This window comes from Phyllostomus discolor, chromosome 14, assembly GCF_004126475.2.
Source record: "Phyllostomus discolor isolate MPI-MPIP mPhyDis1 chromosome 14, mPhyDis1.pri.v3, whole genome shotgun sequence".
In the NCBI taxonomy this organism is placed as follows: Eukaryota; Metazoa; Chordata; class Mammalia; order Chiroptera; family Phyllostomidae; genus Phyllostomus; species Phyllostomus discolor.
The window spans coordinates 45122686-45143040 of NC_040916.2; the positions used below are offsets into that span (position 1 = coordinate 45122686).

The window sequence follows — 20355 nt, forward strand, 5'->3', positions numbered from 1 at the left end:
ACTGGGGTGGGGGCGGGCCTGACCACATCTGGAAACAGGGCTGAGGTTACATATCCTGTGAAAGTAGAAGAGGCTAAAGGCACTGGCAGAGTTATGGGGAACACCAAGGGAGGGAGCTCCCCCACCTCTTCCTAGTAACTTGAACCTCCCTGCCTGTTGATCCCCAGAGTATAAATAATCCCCTGATGAACTGGCAGTAACCCTTGGGTGTTAGCGCCAAGATTTCCACCCCAAAGCCCAAGGAAGGAGGCAGGCAGGGTGGACAGAAGGACCTTTATTTACAGGAAAGGGGGATAGATGAGGATTCAGGGCTCCCAGCTATTGATGGTGAAGGCAAAAGTAGTGTCATCTCTTTTTTTGCTGGCGACCTGTAAAGGAGGAAAAGTAAATACAAGATTTGTCCCATTTCTTGCTTTCTGCAAAGATGGTCTTCTCCTTCCCAGTTCCTTGGCTAGACTTGTAAAGAGGTAATGTCTTAGGCCACCAAACATGCTTATGCCACATTAATAAAAGAAGAAATGACACAACAAAAATACGATGCTTCCAAACAGATAAGTCTAGCTTTCTTTCCGCTTTTCTGCAGGTATAGATTTGGGGCAGGGGACTTTTCTCTCTACTTTTGACCACTTATGGTATTTGAATTTCTCATGTGAGTATTGCTTGGGTGGCACCCCCAGCTGTTAGTAAGTCCCCTTTAGGACTATCCATCAGCTTCTGTACCAACTTGACCCTCCCTCCCAACACCATGTCTGCGGTTACTCACGTAGTTCATTGTTCCGGGTCATGGCCTGGGCTGCCCGAGCTCGTGGCCCCTGCTGTGTAAAATGGTACCCGAAGCGGACGATGGAGGGACACTGTTCGAGCACAGTGGCCATCTCCATCTCCACTGCATCACCAGGCCACTGGCGCTGCGGGAGGGAGAGATGAGAGCTGTCAGCCACTCTCTGGGTTGTTCACTGCTCCAGACCACCCACCCTTTGGGAGGTCAAGGAGGCTTGTTTCTCTAGAGTGGGTGATGAGAGGTGCTGACTTGGCTGCCTTCATAGAGACAATGAAAAGAAATCAATAAGATCAGGTGAGATCCTGACCCAGTGGCTGTCTCAGGGAAGAAACTCAGGAGGCATTAGCTGAATGCAAAGCCCAAGGGAAGGGAATGCTGACCTGGTTGTCTACACGGAGCTCAGTGAGTGTAGCATTTTCCCGAACTGCCTTCAGCACAGCCATGAGCCCTGTGCTGCTAATGAAGTTGGATTCAATGTTCAGGCTCTGGAGGCTACGATTCTCACGCAACATGTCAGCCACCACCTGGGTAGTAGTGACTTGGGTTAGGTTTAGGGGCTAGTTTCACAGATGACTGAGGAGAGCAAACAGGAGTGAGAGGGAAACACAGCTCTGAGATGAGTCTTTGAGGAGCTGTAGGTGGGGCTAGAGGGAGATAGAAGTGAGGGTAGGTAGTAGAGGAAGCAGGGAGATTAAATGTGCAGTTAAATTGAGGTGGGGCAGAGAGGTTGTGGCTCTTTGGGAAGATGATCTAAGGGTTTCAGAGCTGTGAGTCTTAGGACTCAGGGTAGGAGTCTCCATCAGGGCTACCCTAGGAGAGCGTGAGGGGAATAGCACCCCCAGCGCAGCCCTTTATGACAACCCTGCCAGGGAAGCATGTCTGCCTATGGGGAGAGGGCTAGGGATGTCAACCAGCCTTACATTGGCAATTGGGTCACCACTCTTCGTGGCCACCAGACTGAGGCTCTGGACATAGGTATTTGTCTTCAGGGCCTCACACAGTTCAGTTAGCTTGGGTATTGGGATATCCTGTTAGAGCAGAACAGGAGGAGATGGTAGGCAAGAAACTCACATGTCAGCAGTTATCCAAGTATTATTTGGAGGATGGGGGTCAAATACCTGTATATTATTGAGGTTCACCTCCTCCAGGTCCTTGTCATTGCTTTGCACACGCTTTAGTATCTCCTCGATGTTTGTGGGATTTGGGGGCTCGTCTGGCACTGGCTTATACTTGTCAGGCTGCACCACACCTGTGGGTGAGGGTAGGAAGGAAACCGCACATCCCCCCCAACCTTCTCCCTGTTGGTTCTCTTACCACTTACGCACATCCCCCCCTCCCCAATTCACCTGTTTCATCTTTTGCTACCTTTCCTCAGACTCTGGGACTGCCTGCCAAGAGCCCTGGGGCCATGCTCTCAAACACACTCACTGCTAATGCCTTCAGTGTTGCAGATTTCTCCACTGCAGAGGGCATCATAGTATTGCTTGTTGCTCATCAGTGTGTACATGCCCAGAATTGCTGGAAAGAGGAAGCAGAGGGGGAACATGGAATGAGAAGGGATTTGTTCCAAGCCACCCCTCCCACCTCATTTTGACTCTTGCATTTTTTAAGCTTGACCTCTTCCACTCTTCCAAAGAGGTTCCTCCTCTCTTGGCCCCAGGGGTCTTCTCTGTAAACTGCTTAAGGCAGTGGTTTTTAAAATATTGAGAGAGGGCTAAAGGAAGGTCCCTAAGGAGCCGCTAGAGGGTGAGGAAGTCTGTCAGACTTCCTCCTGCTTTCAGCTAGAATAGTTCCACTTTTATTTGCTTTATAATCCCTGTAAAAATGCCCTTGAGATGTTAACTTATTTAATTAAACACACACACACACACACACACACACAATGGATGACTAACATAATTAAGAAAAATTAATAACCACTGCCTGAGGCTTTCTTGAACATTCATGTCCTGGCTCAGGGCCTTCCTCACTAATCCCATACCATGAATAGGAGCCCCTGCCCTTGATCTTCCCACCCTCCCCAACTTCCCCGGCTGCCTACCTGCAATATCACACATTTCAGCATCGGTGGCATTGGCCAGTGCCTGCTCCAGCTCAGGCTCCAGAGTGATCTGCTCCTCTGCTGGAATTTCCCTTTTGGGCTGAATATAGGGTTTCCCTGATGGGGAGAGGAAGGGTGATTCAGGTGGAGGCCATTTCTCCTAAGCCTGGCCTCCAGCTTCCTTTTCTTCTCTGGGAGGTTTTGGAATGCTGGGTCACAAGGGGACAGTAGAACGCCTGAATCCTCTACAAGCTCAGGGTTCCTGAGTCCCCTGATCTTTTATAAAAGAGCCGAAGAGTGCAAGCTTGCATGCAGGTACCAGGGCAGTGGGGTTCCTGAGTAGCTAGGAGCTGGCAGGGAAGCTGGAGGGGGGACATATGAGAGGGAGCCATTTGTGTTGTGGGAGGTATGGATGGTAGGGTCTCCATACCCTTCTTCTCGCCTGTGAAGGGCACCAAGTCATCTCGCTCTTTGACCTCTAGTGCCTGCTGCTCCAGGTACTGCAAGAGGGCCTCTCGGTCCAGTGGCCCCGTTGGGCTCTTCTTTGTCTGGTCACGTTGTCTTAGTCCAGCTGGCAGGAGCATGTTCTTGGGGATGAGTTTTGGGGAGCAAGTCAGACCTCCCCTCTGATGTGAGGCACCTCCAGGGCTCCCTAAAACATCTCCAGACACCTGTTCCTGGGCCCTCTTGGGACTCAAGGCCCTGTAGGTAGCCCTGGTCTCAGCCACCCAGGGCCCTGCACCCTTCCCCAAATGCCTGGGGACTGCCCCTGGTTCCCTGTTCTGGAGCCCCTACCTCGGGGTCCATCTCCTGTAGCTCGCAGTCCAGCTGCTCTAGCTCCTCAGGGCTCAAGGTCCTTAGGATCTCATCTTCATCTATGTCTCTGTATTTCTCCAGTTCCTTCAGATACGATGACATGATGGCCCCCACCCCCTCCCCACAGTGTGGCACTCACAGAGCCTGGGGAACATGGGAAAGTGGTTGGACAATGGAAAGACCTATAGGGACAAACACAGTAGGGACACAAACAGACCAGCCAGGGAGCAGAACAGTGAACTGGATGCCTTAATGTTAGAAATCCAGATGGGCATGGGAAGATGGGGGGAAAGTTAGGTTGTTTAGTTAGAACCAGAGCCTCCTCCTTCCTGCCTCCCCAGCTTCCAGCCAGCCTGGATGAGGATCACAGGCATCCAGGCTGGATCTGTGTGCCCACTGTATGACAGAGAAATTCTGGCAGCACCCCTCCCGTATACAACTCCGCCAGTCGGGCCTCTTGACCTAGCACAGCTGCCGGGAGCCCTGCCAACACAGCTGGCCCCAGGCCCAGTTCCTATTGAAAGAAAAGGGGGAGGTGGGCAGAGAGCTTCAGGGGTATTCCTCCTCGTTGCCCCATAATCCAGGCTTTTCCCCAAACTGGCTTAAGAAAGCAAGGATTGGGGTTGTGGAGAAAAAAAGTTCTCTTACTCCACACTCATTTCTTCTTTTATTGTGGGGGATCAAGATTTCACTTTCTACATTTGCTAAAATTCTAAAATCCTAAGGGAAACCAGGGCGCTGAGAAGCTGGAGGAGCAGGAACTTCCAGGCTGGCGGAAGGGTAGTATGGCCTCAGGAGGAAGGGCTGAGTCCCCATAATTTGTCCCTGGCTTTGGACAGGAAGGTGACACCAGACCAATGGGTGAAAAATGCCTTCTAAATGGGATAAAGTTTCTTTAAAAACAGTGGATTGCATTTGCATAATCTTTTACAATATAAAAAATACATCCAAGCTACACATACACACCATGCTGAATATGAAAGAGGCAGAAAGTGTGCGATATTTACATTGACGATATAAACTACACAGTTACAGGATATGACGGACAGTGGCAGAAACTTACATTGAGTGACAGAGACAGAGACAGTATTATTCCCAGTAGGAGCCACTTCCCAGAGCCATCTCCCACCAGGCTCTGATCCATGAGCCCCCTGCCTTCCCCACCTACCAGTCCTGATGGCTACTTCCCTCCTCACCTCCCCTTCTGTCGGTCAGTCTGTCTGTTCTACTGGAGCACTGTCCCCGTGGCAGGAGGAGCCCAGTGTCCGGTGCCGGGGGGAAAGGGTGGGGGAACAGTGAGCTCAGCATTTTATTATTTTAGCTCTGGCCAGGTGGGGGGTAGTGGGAGATCACATATACACAGCCCCCATACCCTGCCCAGCCCTGGGAGCCTCTAGTGGCCACCAATAGCCATGACACCTCCTCCCTTTTCCTTCACACAAGTTTAGCTCCTGGAAATTGGAGTTCTATGAGAATCAGATAGATCCTACTTTCTTGGTGCCTGCTGTGTTCAAAGCAGTGACTGTAAGGTGATATAAAGGCTGAGTGTAAGGCTTTTGTTTTGTGTCTAAGTTTAAGGTGTTTACAGTTTAGTTGGGGGTGGGAATGAATACTTGACAATTTAAAAAGGGCAGCTGTTAAACAAATATAAAGACCCACATATACTCAGGTATTCAAATACTTGTTGCCCCCAACCCTAGATTAGATATCAGACAAAAGGGATCCTTCTATTTTATTGGATTAAAAAACACAACAAAACCAGTAGGAACTAGGGGAAAAGATGGCAAAAGAAATATAGACAAGGGCTGGGCAAAGATTAGAGATGACAAAGGGAGAAATGGAGTGTGGAGGGGGGACACTGAGAGCCCGAGTTGGGCAGGAAAGAGGTTTTAAGAAACAGACATCTCTTCATTTGATGACGATTTTCTGGCGCAAGGCTCGAGGCCCAGAGCCAGGGAGGGGCTCAGGAGGTGGTGGGCCTGGGCCCAGGGCGGAGGCAGCGGGTGGCAGTCCGTGGGCAGTGATGTACTTCTTGTAGGCCTCACGGATGATCTTGAAGGCTCGAGCAGTGGCGTAGGGTATGTCTGTAACAGGGTCCCGGTAGAGGGCTGGACGGTGGGTCACCGGGCAGACCTCCCGAACAGGGACCTTTGGGGGCCGCACTTGGGGAAACCATTCTTCGAATGTCGCATCATCACTGAAAGTGATGAAGGTGCGTGAGCAGCGAGCAGGAGGGATGACGGGTCCAGCCCCGGCACGGGGAGCCGTGGGAGCGGGATCAAGTCTGAAGGAAAAGACAGAGAAAAACACAAAGAGATGAAACAGAAAACAAGAGAGAAAAAAAAAAGAGATCACAGAGGTGAGGAAAGAGGAGGAGGCAGAGTGAGGGTGACATTCTGAGAGAGTCTATTAAGGACAGACGGAAAAAGAAAGCTGGGCTGGAAGGAAAAACAGAGAGAGAGAGAAAAGAGGCTACAAGGGAGAGACAGGGAGCTGAAGGGGAGAAGAATCTGAAATATATTGAAGTGTCAGTGAGAGCTACTCGAGGAAAGCAAGGGAGGTAGGGTTCTGAAAATAAAGCTGGGAGAAGGGAGAAACCTCTCTTCCCTTTCCCTCTAGAGAGTCACTCACCCTTCCACATCGACATTCTCTTCTTTAGGGCCTGGCTCCCCCACCAGCGGCACCGTCACCGAATGATAGGTGATTGTAGGCCCAGGGCACTTCCTCTTCTTGTGAACCTGCTTCTTTTTGTCAGCCTCCAGCCGCTCATATGTCTCTTCAAGGTCAAAGAAGGAATGAGAGGATGGTCAGTTACCCCTCTTCCCACATTCCAGTTCTGCCCTACAATCTCTCAATTATCTTCCTGGCTGTCTAGTCACTGCCTACCAAGCCCATTATCCAAGTCCTCCAGGGTCCTCTAGCATCTCCCATCTCAAACATTTTCTGCTTGCCCCTCTTGATATTCTCTTTGCTCACCATTTCTCAAGTCCACTTGGCCCCTCGCCCGCCCAGAACTGCAGGACTTCAGAGTTGGAGGGACCCTTTGATGAGGAGCCTGCTCAATTCCCCACATACTCCCCACAATTGCCCTGTCAACTTGCTCCCATCCCAGGCAGCACATTACATCTTTAGGCATCTCTAGTCATTAGAGTACCTTCCTATTTTGAGCTGAAATAGGCAAATGTCTGATAACACTGTTTTTGGTGTTTTTTGTTTTTTTTTTACCTTTTAAGGCCACAGAGAACAGAATCTAATGTCTTCCACACGACAGTCCTTTAAATACTTAAAATTAGTGTCCATGTGTTTCCAGGCTGATCACAACACCCATCCCACTGAACCATTCCTCATGCAATAGTAGCTCTGAGTCACTCCCTCCTTTTGCCACCCCAGAGCCTAAGACACTCTTCTGTTACTGTACTTATCACAGTCCATGGCAGAGATCGAAAGCCGGCAGCTCACTTAAGTATTTTGTTTGATCTGCATTGTCTTTTAAAGAAAAATTTGACCTGGCTGGTGTAGCTCAGTGGATTGAGCATGGGCTGCGAACCAAAGTGTCGTCGGTCCAATTCCCAGTCAGGGCACACGCCTGGGTTTTGGGTCAGGTCCCCAGTAGGGGACATGTGAGAGGCAACCACACATTGATGTTTCTCTCCCTCTCTTTCTCCTTCTCCCCCCCCCTAAAAATTAATAAAATCTTAAAAAAAAAGAGAAAAATCTGAATTAGTTGTTGACATTAAAAATTAGATAATTACTTTAAATACAGAGATTTCTGGTGTCTCTTAAAAAATCATAAGAAAATCTGGCAACCCTGAGTTTGCATTCTCACATACAGCTGAACTGAATAATTGCTCCTTTGAGGCACACCTCTCTACTACACCACAGTCCCCCTGGTGGACCCTATGACACTGCTCTATGGAAGTTTACTGTTGTATATATGTCTTCTCTTTATGGGCAGTGACTATGGCTCATATTACCTACAAATTAAGATTTTTATTTACTTTTAGAGAGAGGGGAAGTGAGGGAGATGTAGAGGGAGACAAACATCAACATGTGAGAGAAACAGCAATCGGTTGCCTCTCGCACACCCCTAACTGGGGACTTGGCCTGCAACATAGGCATGTGCCCTGACCAGAATTGAACCGGTGACCTTCCAGATTGCAGGCAGGCGTTCAATCCACTGAGCCACAGCAGCCAGGACATCATATTACCTACAAATTATCCAAGTCATGCAGCATTCCACACATCACAGGCACTCAACAAATATGTCAATGCATACACAGAGCAAAATATTCCTGATTCCTTTCCTCTGAATTAACTCCAAGTTTCTGTTTCCTTGTTAAATGTGAGTACTGTGAACACAAACCTCTAAATAAACTCTAACCAGAAGAGTCCTCTAGAAACCCCTCAAGTAACTTAACCTCTTGCGTACTCAAATTCTGCCTGATAATACTGTTTTCTTTCCCTGGAGCCAACCTTCCAACCCTCCTTCTCTCGAACACTTCCTTGCACTCTCGGAACTCCTGCTCTCTATATAATCAGCCAATTCATTTGCAACCTCCCTCACTGAGCATTCCTTTCACAACATGTCTTGCCAGAAACCTGTCACCTACTGAGGCCACCACGCTCCCTGCAGCCCGCTGGTAGAGGCTGCTCATCCTCTCACATCCCACTCGCGGTACGCCTGCGTCCTACTGAGCCCCACACTGAAGCTTTCAGATCACTGCTCTTCTACCCACCTACACACTCCCTTCTCTTCTGAGACCTGAGCCCACAATCCAGCTTACCTTCTCCTTCTTAGTCACAGTCACCCCCTCACTCATGGAAGACTCTGGCAATGGTTCCCAACTCTTGTCATTTCAGTCACCCTGGTAACTTCAAAGTACACACAGGTAGCCCCTTCAACACCACACCCCTAGTTTCTTTATAACCTCATCTCTCTCTTTTTTAAAAAAAGATTTTACTTATTTTTTTATAGAGGAGAAAAGAGGGAGAAAGAGAGAGAGAAACATCACTGTGTGGTTACCTTTTATGCATCCCCCACCAGGGACCTGGCCCACAACCCAGGCATGTGCCCTGACTGGGAATTGAACCAACGGCCCTTTGGTTCACAGACCAGTACTCAATCCACTGAGCCACACCAGTTAGGGCTACAACCTCATCTCTTAACAAGGTATGTCCATGATACATTCATTAGTTACTCCATTCTGCTATAGCTACAGCCTAGACTTTGTCGACACCTGAAACTGCCCCAGCTCTGAAATAATTCAAAACCATACATCCAGGTTCTGACCACAACATACTATCCTTCAGGTCTGTTTGCTCCACTACCCTGCAGATATCTCTGTTCTTCTACTTCAGCACCTGTTGTACATGGGTTCTCCTCATTCTATCAGCCCCTTCCAGCCTTTGTTTTCCTTTTAATTTTTATTTAGGTTTTATTTATTTATTTTTAGAGAGGGAAAGGGAAAAAGAAAGGGAGAAAAACATCAATGTGTGGTTGTCTTTTGCACACCCCCTACTGGGGATCTGGCCCACAACCCAGGCATATGCCCTGACTGGGAATCAAACCGGTGACCCTTTGGTTCATAGGCTGGCACTCAATCCACTGAGCCACATCAGCCAGGGCTTGTTTTCCTTTTTAAATGGGGCTAAGATTCCTCAACCTATCATTTTAGTCATTCTTTGTCAATGTAAACTCCCATACCCAGGCCTGGATTGCTGAGTGCTATTAGAGAAAATTATACAACAGGTCAAATGGAACCACCACACATTCGTGGTCTCAAACTTCAATAGACCCCTGCCACCAGCAGATGATCCCATCTCTACAATACTTAAAACACTCTTCACACTCCTGAAGTTTCCAACTCTACCTCCGACACCTGATAGATGATAGTGCCTAAGGGACATCAGATGGAAACCACTGCAATGTCCTGCTCTGGATTTACAAACCTACGGCTATAAGCCACCCACCCTCCCTTCCTCTTACCTTTGGCCAATTCTTCCACCTGTGCTTTAGCCCCACCACCTTTCCCCCATTTCACCCCTCACTGCTTCAAACACCTTCACTATTAACTACCTTCACTATTCACTATTTTTTCTCTAATTAAACTCAGCTGCATCTCATCAAATATACAGTCCCTCTATGTTTGAAGAAAAAAAAAAAATAGGGCGCCTTGCCTGGCGTAGCTCAGTGGATTGAGCGTGGGCTACGAACCAAAGTGTTGCACGTTTGATTCCCAGTCAGGGTACATGCCTGGGTTGCAGGCCATGACCCCCAGGCAACTGCACATTGATGTTTCTCTCTCTCTTTCTCCTTCCCTTCCCTCTCTAAAAAACGATTAAATAAATAAAATCTTAAAACAAAAGAAAGAAAAATAGGGCCAACCTCTATCTTGACCCCAGACACCCTGCCCCCCACCATAGCTTCTAGTGCCTCTCCTACCCTTCATAGCCAAACTTACGAAGTTTGGCTTCCCAACCAATTTCAACATGGTTTGGCACTCAAAAAGAGCTCCTTAAGGTCATCTCTGACATCCATGTCACCAAAACCAATGGGCACTTCTCAGTTCTCCCCCTTAACTGGCATTTCATAAGCATTCAGCAGTTACTACTCTCTTTGGGAACATTGTTTCGTTGGCATTCTTAAGACAAACTCTTCTGGAGTCCTCCAATGCTCTGGCCACACCATAGGTTCTTCTCTGAGCTTCTCCTTTTGTACAAGACCAGCTGGTATAGTTCAGTGGATTGAGTGCGGGCCTGAGAACCAAAGGGTCACCAGTTCGATTCCCCTTAGGGACACATGCCTGGGTTGCAGGCCAGGTTCCCTGTAGGGGGTACACAAGAGGCAACCACACATTGATGTTTCTCTCCCTCTCTTTCTCCTTCCCTCCCCCCTTTTTAATTTTTTACTAAAAAAAATTAAATTAAAAAAGACCTTCACATTTATTTTTTTTTAGATTGTATTTATTTATTTTTAGAGAGTGGGAAGGAAGGGAAAATGAGAGGAAGATCAATTGGTTGCCTCTTACATGCCCCTAACTGGGGACCTGGCCCGCAATCCAGGCATATGCCCTGACTAGGAATCAAACCAGTGACCATTTGGTTTGCAGGACACCCATCCCACTGAGTTATACCAGTCAGGGTAGACCATCACATTTTGGAGTTTACAGCACTCTCTTGGGCCTGCCTTCTTTTCTCACTCTATGCTTTCTCTAATGTCATCAATTACTATCATATTCTAAACACTTCCAAATTTATATTTCTGGCCTAGAACTGTTGTTTGAGCACCAAATTTGTGTGTTTAACTGACCTCCCTGCACTATATAAATTGCTCACAGATGCTTCAAATTCATCATGTTCAAAAGTGGACTTACTGCTGAACATGCCCCTGTGGGGTTGCCTACTACGTCAGCTACTGATGTCAGAAGCCTGGGAGTCACTCTCCTGACAGTGGTCTGAACTAATCAAGGTAGTCAAAGAATGCGGATTGAAATCAGGGACATTGAGGTGATCTCATTGTTTGTGATGGTTCTCAGTCATTTATGTTTGGCTGATAAAGATTACATTTCTTGCCCTGACTGGTGTGGCTCAGTTGGTTGGGTGTTGTCCCACGAGGTGAGGGGTCACTGGTTCAATTATCAGTGAAGGCACATGCCTGGGTTGTAGGTCCAGTCCTAGTCGGGGTGTGTGAGGGGCAGCTGATCAATGTTTCCTTCCCTCTCTTTGTCCCTCCCTTCCCCTCTCTCTAACAATAAATAAATAAAATCTTATAACAAAACAAAGATTTCTCATTTTGAAGCCAATATGATGGGGAAAAAAGTCATGAGAATACACCTTGAAGATGTTGGAAAGGAACTAAATCTTTTCTCAATCACTGTGGTCTTTGCGGTTAAGTTGTCTAAATTTCAAAACTATCATTAAACTGGAATGGCTTGGATCCCAGATAGTGTGGGTAAACAATCTTCCACTCTATAGTGAAATCACATTTGGATTATGCATTTTTAATTATATATGCTTGTCAAAAAAAAAAGAGAGAGAGAGAGAGAGAGAAAGCCCTGACTGGTGTAGCTCAGTGGACTGAGCTCGGGCCTGCAAACCAAAAGCTTGCAGGTTCAATTCCTAGTCAGGGCACATGCCTGAGTTGCAGCCAGGTCCTCATTGCAGGGCTCAGGAGAGGCAACCACACATTGATGTTCTCTCCCTCTTTCTCCTTCCCTTTCCATCTCTCTAAAAAAATAAAATCTTAAAAGAGAGAGAGAGAAAGATTCAGAGAAATGGAGAAAATTAACAATACTATAGGTGATTCTACCTGTTACTTCACTATTTCACTCAATGAAAGTGTGATCCAGAGTGAGTATATGAAATCTTCTGTCCCCTCTACTTCTTGTGTACCCTCGTATGATCTGAGACTAACTATACAAAAAAAGGTATGTTTTTGTACAATATATTATACGATTGTGTACCCAAAAGCCCATAAACTGAAGAGATTTAAACATTTATTTACTTTAGAGCAATTTATCTCATGAACTGATTCTACTGAATTTCTAATTCTCCTGATCATTAAAACAGACATTACTACCCCATTGTCAACAAAGAAAGCAAGATGCAAGTAAGTTATTTGCCTGCAGTCTTACAGCACAACTAAACAGAAGAACTAGCACTTGAACTCAGTTCTATACAACCCTTATTTTATACTAGAGTACCTCAACACTATTTGTTCTTCAGAGACTTTATAACTCCCTAGTTCTTTGTTCCTAATCATTTATTATCCCCAGTTTTTTCTTCTGACTCCCTTGTCCCAAATCTCCACCTGTCCAGTTCTTTGGGTCCTCCTCTTTTCTCATGCTCCTCAGCCCCTCTACCCACTGTTCTCAAACCATACACTGACCAAGTGAACGTAAGTTGAGCTCCTCTGTGATCTTGGCCTCCCTGAGCAGCTCCTCCTGGGTCAGCGGCCGCTCACAGTGGGGCCCCTTTCGCCGCCGTGACTGGCCCTGCCTCTCCTGTACCCGCAGGAATGTTTGTCGTGTATGTTCAGCTGTAGATTGACGCATGGACTTCCGACCTGGGAAGGGTATCAGAGAGGAAGAAATCTTTGACTTCATGTCTACCTCCTTATTTTTTTTCTTATTTTAAAACTTTGTTTTGGAAATCATTTCAAACTTACAAAAAAGTTGCAGTAGCACAAAGAACACCCATGTATGCTTTACCCAGATCACTGTTAACATTTTGCCCCATCTGCATTGTATGTGTTATATAATTTATTTTTTCTGAATAATCACAGTTAAGTTGCACACATCATGACTCTCTATCCCTAAATACTTCAGTGTATATTTCCTAAGAATAAGGATTTTCCTTATATAACCATAAGTTATCAACTTCAGCAAATTTGACACTGATACTTTTATCATCATATTCCAGTTTTGTCAATTGACCCAAACATCCCCACTCACTGTCAGAGCCATCATCCTGGAGTTCTAGAGGTAGCAGTGCCTTCTCTTCTCGGGCCTTCTGAGAGCTACCAGCTGGGGTGCTGGCCTTGCGAGGCCTCAAGCTCTTGAGAGGCTCCTGGGAACAGATTGGAATCAGACACCAAGGAACAGAGAGATAAGGAGAAAGGAGATGAGAATCTTGAGAGAAAACTAGCACTGGAGGAAATGGGACTGGTACAGGGAGTACTGGGACCTGATGGAAGGGAAAACAGGAATTAGGGAAGTCCGAGAAAACCAGGACTTCCCCTGTACCTTATAGGCTTTGGTGACTACTCGGCGCTTCCTTCTTGGCTCTTCTGCTTCTCCATCACTGGATGGTTCATCCCCCTCATCAATGTCAAAGTCAGAGTCCACCTCATCCTCTGTGTCTGACTGATCCCCTTGATATTCATCATCTCCTGATTCCTGAGGACATAGGGAGATGAGGTTCTCGCTGGCATCGGAGTCATTAATGTCCCTCCAGGAAGAACAGCATCTCTTTGCTTTCTTGACAGGACTGCCCCACTCTCCTTCCCAACCCAGCCATTCATTTTCCTCTGGAAAGAAACTTTCCTAGCTGATGGCCTTTAGCTCCGGCACCACCCCTTCCAACATCGACTGACTGTTCTTCACCTATAGCACACCATGATAAGTGGTGGGGTACAAAAAGATTATGTTTTGGTCTTCACCTTAAGGGGTCTTACAGTCCAGTAGAGGGCAGAACATAAATATAAAAGGAAGTTAATACAAGGCAACATATAAAGTACCAGATGGCAATAACATGTTACAGGTGTTCAGAGGAAGCCATACTTGCTATGGACTGGTGGCCAAGGAAGGTTTAAATTTCAGGCTGCATTCCTTTAGATTAAGGGTTGGCAAACTTTTTCTGTAAAGAGCCAGATTAAAACAGGTAATGAGCCAGATTTGTTTAGTAGTTTGTAGTGTACAGACTCCTGTTTTAGACTGTTAAAAGTGAAGAGAACTTGAGCCACAGTTTAAAATACTGGTAGTATTTAGACAGCCAAGAGGAAAGAGGGAATTATGGGTAGACAGACCAGCAGGAACAAAGCAGAAGCAGGACTGTGTATAGCATGTTTATGGAATAAGGATTTAGACCCAAGTAAAGCAGAGCTTTACCTCTAGTAAGAAGTCTTCCTAGCTGGCTGTATTTGCTCCAAAATAGCCTCTTTCCAACATTAACTGATACCCTACAGGGCTATAAGATTTGAAAACAATTGATCAATCTATAGAGAAACTTAAGTGTCAGGTTAATAAAGTTATGACTTTAACTTTCAGGCCAGTGGTTCTCAATCCTCTCCTTACTTATCCCAGCATTAATAATCATTGTTGAAGTAAACCAAAGTTATTGAGAAATGTCTTACTCCTCAGGCGTGGTGGGACAGAAAAACAGTTGGGTATTACTATTACTGTACTTTGCCATGCATAATGTGCACCTTTTTGCCCAAGTTTTTGAGGGAAAAATAAGGATGCACATTATACATGGGTAGTACTAATTCCATATCTATATAAATGTTTTCCATTCTTTTATTTATGCTTATGCATTAAAAGTGTAACTCTAGAAAGCAATTAACAATATTTGCAAGTTCAAAATGCTAAAATTCCTTTATAATGCAAAAAAACAAGTATCTAAATTAAAATAATTGAATTAAAAAATTAAAACAAAATATTTTTTCCTGAAAGTATGGGCCGAAAACATGGATGCACATTACACATGGGAATGTGTTACACACTGCAAAAATCCAGTCTGTAGAGTGGAGAGCCACTGAAGATTTGATGGGAGAGGAAAACTGTGCACAGTGGGTGTTATACAAACTGGAGGTGATTAGATGAGCTGGAGTAGAGAACGTGGAGTACAGCCTAGACCTGAAGTGATGCAGATTAGGGTTAGGATGGCGGCCTTGTCAGAAAAGAAAGGGCAAAAATGCACTAGGGGCAGAGGAGTTGACTGGGTGGGTGTGGCACCTGAAACATGTGGCTCTCTTCAATCAATGATGCAGACTAATGGGCTAATCTTGGTACACACACTGCCAAAGCAAGCAAATGACAGAGACAGTTGATACTCCAAGCCTGCCAGCGTTCTATCTTGCACTGATGACCATCATTTCCTCCCAAATGATGTTTGTGAAAGACAGCCTGGGAGCGCATTAATCCCCTCAGCTCTAAACTGGTATTAAGTCACATCACCAGAGGGAAGTAGTTCAATTACACATTAGGTTAGTGCCCAATCAAAATGCTTTCACTAAGTTACGGATTTACTGCCATTCCTTTGGCTTTTATTGAGGGCCGTTAATAGACATGATTAGATAAGAGAATGTTTTTACATCATCTACCAAACCCCTGTTATTTTATATCTTATACATTAGGAGGTGATTCTCCCTAGCATTTAATGCTGAACAAGTTTTGTCTCTTTTAAAGAACTTATATGCTTCTTTCTTACTAAAAAAAGAAATTCAGGATTTGACTGCCAGGACTCGCACAGCTAAATTTAATATCAATTGCTATTACCATTTATGCAGAAGCTCCTGGTACAATTACTTCTGATCTGTCTCTATTTTTACTGTTCCTACTTTTTGTTTATATCATAAGCCTCCTTAAATCCTTTTTGGAAGCATGACGGGTACATATTAAATAATGACTCGTAAAATGACAGGAATAGGATAATGACTTTTAGAAGAGGGATGAGAAAGTTCTATTTTAAACTAGCTGGTTAGGGTTGTGTAAGTTATGACTCCCAATCAGTCACCAAGTCCTGTGGACTCGACTACCTTAATTTCTCTTGAACTCTCCTGTCCATGATTCCCTACACCCACTGCCCGCCTCAAACCATTCTCTTTATTACAGAGTGATCCTTCTGAAGTGTCAATTTGATCATTCTCTCAATCCTCTGGGTGAAGAGCAAAGCTCCTTAACCCTACCATGGCTCACAAGGCCCTGCGTGTTCTGGCCCATGCCTATTCCCTCCATCCTTACCCATCTTTACTCTCCTTCAGGTCTAGAGAATGAGAGCAGATGTGCAGGTCCTGGAGCAGGATCAGGGCCTTTACACATCCTGCGCCACCCACTTAGTGGACTAACCTTTCTCCTTTCCCAGTTCTCACTTCTGTTGCTCTTCACCCAGTCAAGGCCTACTTTTCAGTGTCCTCAGCTTGAACATATGTTCCCCTGGATTCCCATCCAACTAACAACTCTGGCTCCCATGTGTTCCCATAGCACCCTATGCTAACCACTTATTTTACCCACACACTTTAAAGTGTTAACCCAGCTAGCTCCCCACTGGGGTCTGAAATATATAGGGACAAAGTAGTGTTTTTAATATTGTTTTGCTAAAGCCTATCACTGTGCATGGCTTGCTGTAGGTGCTCAACACACATTTAAACAATGGATAGATTCATTCAATACAAATTTAACAAATGTCAACCCAATCCAGACACTGGACTAGGCACTGAATGTATACTGTTGAGCAAAACAGACCATCTCTAACCCTACAGAGCTTACAAACTAATACGAAAGCATAAACAAGTAAGCAAATCAAATCTAATTACAAAGTGAAATGTTCCATGAAGATAATAAATGAGGACAGTTTTTTGGACAGTCAAGGAAGGGTTATCTAAGGAGACGTTTACATTGATATTTGAAAGCTAAAAGAGGGTAGGCTAAGCCCCTCTATTCTGGGGAGTGGACCAACACCTATATACCGCGTGATGACGACGGGCCTCACGCGTGCTAGACAGGTGTGCGGTGAGATATTCAACTAGAGAAACCTAGAGAAACAGGTTTCTGCCATACTATGGGGTGCTCCCAGCTTCCCTACCCCTGCGTCGTCCAGAGCTCTGTCCCTTCTAGGACTCCACTGTATCTCCCCCGCACCCCAAGACTCGCCCACCCAGTCCGGAGATTTCAACTGCAAAGGCTCCTCTCTATTCCCCGCCCCCTTCTTTGTCCGAGGTTTCTCCCTTCAGGACTCCTTTTAGCTTCTTTCCCTCCCTCTTTCTGGGCCCGGCTCTTGCCTCCGTGAAACCCCCATAAGTCGTCTGGTAGAATTCATCTTCCTCCTCAGCCTCCAGAAGCCCAGAAAGCCGATTCCCCGCGGTCTTCCGGGGAGCCCGGCCGCCAGCCAAACTCATATCGCCTACCGAGGCTGCGCGGCTGAAAGCAGCCCCTCACCCTGCGCGGTTCTCGGAGCTCGGCGCTCCGCACCACTACCTGCGGGCGGCAGGCGGCGGAAGCCCGTCGTCTACAGGCAGAAGCAGCAGAGCGCCGAGGGGATCCTAGTCCCGCCCCCTAAACCGGCTTTTCTCTTCAGCCCCGCCCACCCCTGCACAGACACCACCCCCAAGCTCCCTGCCCTGACTTGTGCAGACCTGGCTTGTGATGATTAGACTCGTGACGCTCCCCTTTTATCTTAAGTCCAGAATTTGGGAATCAACACATTTTCATTTAGAAGAGGCCAGTCTTTCTTTGCTCCAGTTCATTTTTCATTCTGCTAACCAATAGGAACCTTTCTAAAAACTCAGACTTCATTACTCTTCTCAAATATCATTAATGGTTCCCTGTCATCTACAGGATAAAGTCCAAAATCTTTGAGGCAGAATGGTAGTATAGCTAAGAGCAGAGCCTTAGCACTAACCAGACCTGAGTTGGAGTTTGAACTTAGAGGTTCTACCTTGTGACTTTGGGCAGTTGCTTTACCTCTGTGAATCTCAGTTTTCTCATCTGTCAAGTGGGGGCCAATAATAATACCTACTTCTGAAGGTTGTTGAGAAGGTTGAGAGATATAATCCTTGTAAACTGGTATGCAAAGAGACGTTTAATAGGTGATAACATGACACTCAAGAGCCTTCATAATTTAGCCTCTCCCTGCCTTTTTACCCTCACCTCCTGCCACATCATCTTATTCTAGCATCACTCCCTAATGCCCAATTCTCTGTCATGCATCCATGCTGTTCTTTCTCCTTAGAATCCCTTTTCTTTCTTGTCTATTTGGAAAATTATAATTCTATAGGAGAGTGAGTCTTTTTGCACATCTATTCCTCTCTTCCCAGCACAGTTCTCATAACCGTGGAAATCACACCTCCTTTATTCTTTAGAAGTGTCCCAATTTCAAATAGTCTGCGGTATTGTCAAGACTATGTGTCAATGTTTCTTCTCATTTTTTTAAATTCAGAAAATATGGATGTCAAGCCATAGCACTTGTATATACTCTATGATGGCACCTATTATGTTTTTTCTAATGATTTATGTATCTGCCTCTCTCATTACTCTGTGATCTTTTTGAGGACAGGGAGTTTATCTTCATCTATATATACCGGGAACCCTCATAGTGCCTGGGACATCGATGGGGCTAATGTTAATTCAGTGAATGAATTAATGAACAGCTAATTGAATGAATTAGGTACCCATCCTCTTATTTTGCCTCAACATTGATCTTGGTAGCCCCTAGCCCCTCCAGTCTGGCCTTAGGAACTGCTGTAAGACATGAAGTTCACTTTAATAAAGCATTTTGTGTGTGTGCACTATGTCCTTTAAATCTGTATATGTGGCCCTATTCTGAGATCACCAGATTGCCTCCCCTTTTCCAAAGTCCATATTGGTGAACTCCCTTTTCCATTTCCTTGGAGGCACCAAGCCAACATGTCCTGTTCTGCTCCCACTTCCACACCCAGTAATGTCACTGACGTTCTGCTATGCCAGGAATGTTACTGGGCAACAGCGGCTTCGTGACTCAAAGCACTCCAGCGATTGAGTGGGAGCAGGAGCAGAGACAAGATTTAGGGAGAAAAGATGGGAGACACCACTAGCCCACCTTTTTGAATTTTGCCTTCATCCATTCATATATTCAGGAGACATGTATTGAGTACCTACTCTGTTTGAGGCACTATTCCAGTTCCTTGAGATATAAAAACAGATAAGATGTAATCTTTGCCCTGAAATATTCAGTCTTATGAGGGAAACAAACAAGTAAACAGAATGACATAACACAAGGTAGTAGGATAACAGTAGCCATTTTTCTGGTCCCCAAAGGAGAAATGAAGACCCGTAAGAAGCTGTAAAATAGGGATTTCTTCTTTTGGGACAACTGAAATCAACTTCATAGATCAAATCCCAGGGAAAAAATTCCCTGTTTGACATACTGCCATAGTGAATTAATGATTGGCCTATTTCCAGTGTTAAAATCAGAAACAGCTTTACCTCTGTAGCTGAATTCTAAAATAAGTCAAGAAATGGTAGCAACTCCATGTCTTTTATGGAAACAAGGATAATTTATTACACAAATAATTGTTGAATATCTATAAGCCAAATCCTATGCTAGACAGTGTGTCCTCACCTGTCTAGCTTTTGTACTGTTTAGTTCGGTGGTGGGGGGCGTAGGTATAGGCAATCATAAAATACTTCAATGCTACCCAATTCCATTGCTATGGAATTAGAAATGCAAGTTTGCCTAGCCTTCATTATCCAAATGAAGATGAATAAATAATCCAGCAGGTGGCAGCAGGGAAGCAATTATTTTAGATCTTAATGAGAGAGGGGTAAAAGGCAGTGAGTGGTCAGTGCCTTAGGATAGTCTCTGGAGCCAGGTCCTAGGTTCCTTTTTGAGGACCCAGACAGAATCTGCATAGAGGATAACCAGGCTATCTTGGGGGCTACCATACCTAGAATTTTTCCCCCATTCTTCTTCATTTATTCATTCCACAAATAATTATTGAGGCTCTACCATGTACAAAGTCACATCATCAAAGTAGCTGAAGATGCAAGAGTGAACAGAATACAGTGGTTGCTCTCCAGCAGTTCAGCCTTGTTAGAGAAAGACAGGTCTTCAGATCCCTACGAGAGTCACAACCTTCAAGGTACTTTGTTAAGTGCAGGGTTAGTACAAAGACTAGACTTCAAAGGACAGTTTCTCTGTATGTCTCCATGCCCTTTGGAGCATAGATAACAGAGGCTAAGGGCTGGGATCGTGGGAAGATTGTGTTGTGGTCTGAACACTTTCCTTGTCTCTTTTGACATGTCTTCATCCATTCATCAAATATTTTCTGAACTCTATCACTATGCCCAGCATTGCGCTTGAGGCAAACAAAGTGTAGATGTGTTTCGAATGTCAGAGGAAGGCAAGACACGCAGGCGAGTTAAACTAAATAGTAAACAAGACAGTGGAGCCGGAAGTATACTTGGTGGCATGTGATGGTTTATTATGGCTTATTATATTCGACTGCTTCAAGTCCTGACTT

General features: G+C 45.5%; 2 protein-coding genes across 4 annotated transcripts; both read right to left on the minus strand.

The window, feature by feature from the left end:
• Nucleotides 1-259: 259 nt before the first annotated feature.
• Nucleotides 260-5210, minus strand: TMOD4 (tropomodulin 4). 3 transcript variants are annotated; one of them, XM_028502719.2, is made up of 10 exons: nt 4835-5210; nt 3618-3782; nt 3253-3409; nt 2823-2939; nt 2210-2299; nt 1900-2030; nt 1702-1809; nt 1162-1305; nt 764-908; nt 260-368 (listed from the first exon to the last, which is right to left on the minus strand). In XM_028502719.2, the coding sequence occupies exons 2-10, from the start codon at nt 3738-3740 to the stop codon at nt 346-348; spliced, it is 1038 nt and encodes a 345-aa protein (XP_028358520.1). In that variant the 5' UTR covers nt 3741-3782; nt 4835-5210; the 3' UTR covers nt 260-345. The 3 variants fall into 3 exon arrangements, with proteins under 3 accessions (XP_028358520.1, XP_035871741.1, XP_035871742.1); XM_036015848.1 differs by having other exon boundaries at nt 4807-5210; XM_036015849.1 differs by lacking the exon at nt 3618-3782.
• A 143-nt stretch (nt 5211-5353) lies between these two features.
• VPS72 (vacuolar protein sorting 72 homolog) lies at nt 5354-17362 on the minus strand. Its single transcript, XM_028502864.2, has 6 exons — nt 17137-17362; nt 13382-13534; nt 13091-13205; nt 12526-12702; nt 6270-6414; nt 5354-5922 (listed from the first exon to the last, which is right to left on the minus strand). Exons 1-6 carry the CDS (start codon nt 17251-17253, stop codon nt 5547-5549), a joined length of 1083 nt encoding a protein of 360 aa, XP_028358665.1. The 5' UTR covers nt 17254-17362; the 3' UTR covers nt 5354-5546.
• Nucleotides 17363-20355: the final 2993 nt, after the last annotated feature.

What these genes read in the sequence shown, in the direction of transcription:
- TMOD4 (XM_028502719.2), bottom strand. Translation starts at nt 3,740, where the DNA reads ATGTCATCGTATCTGAAGGAACTGGAGAAATACAGAGACATAGATGAA. An exon ending in CTTCACAGGCGAGAAGAAGG is followed by an intron (nt 2,940 to 3,252) that starts GTATGGAGACCC and finishes TCTCCCCATCAG; the next exon opens with GGAAACCCTATATTCAGCCC. An exon ending in GACCCGGAACAATGAACTAC is followed by an intron (nt 369 to 763) that starts GTGAGTAACCGC and finishes CCTCCTTTACAG; the next exon opens with GTCGCCAGCAAAAAAAGAGA.
- VPS72 (XM_028502864.2), bottom strand. Translation starts at nt 17,253, where the DNA reads ATGAGTTTGGCTGGCGGCCGGGCTCCCCGGAAGACCGCGGGGAATCGG. An exon ending in CCAGGATGATGGCTCTGACA is followed by an intron (nt 12,703 to 13,090) that starts GTGAGTGGGGAT and finishes TACCCTTCCCAG; the next exon opens with GTCGGAAGTCCATGCGTCAA. An exon ending in GAGAATGTCGATGTGGAAGG is followed by an intron (nt 5,923 to 6,269) that starts GTGAGTGACTCT and finishes CTTTTCCTTCAG; the next exon opens with ACTTGATCCCGCTCCCACGG.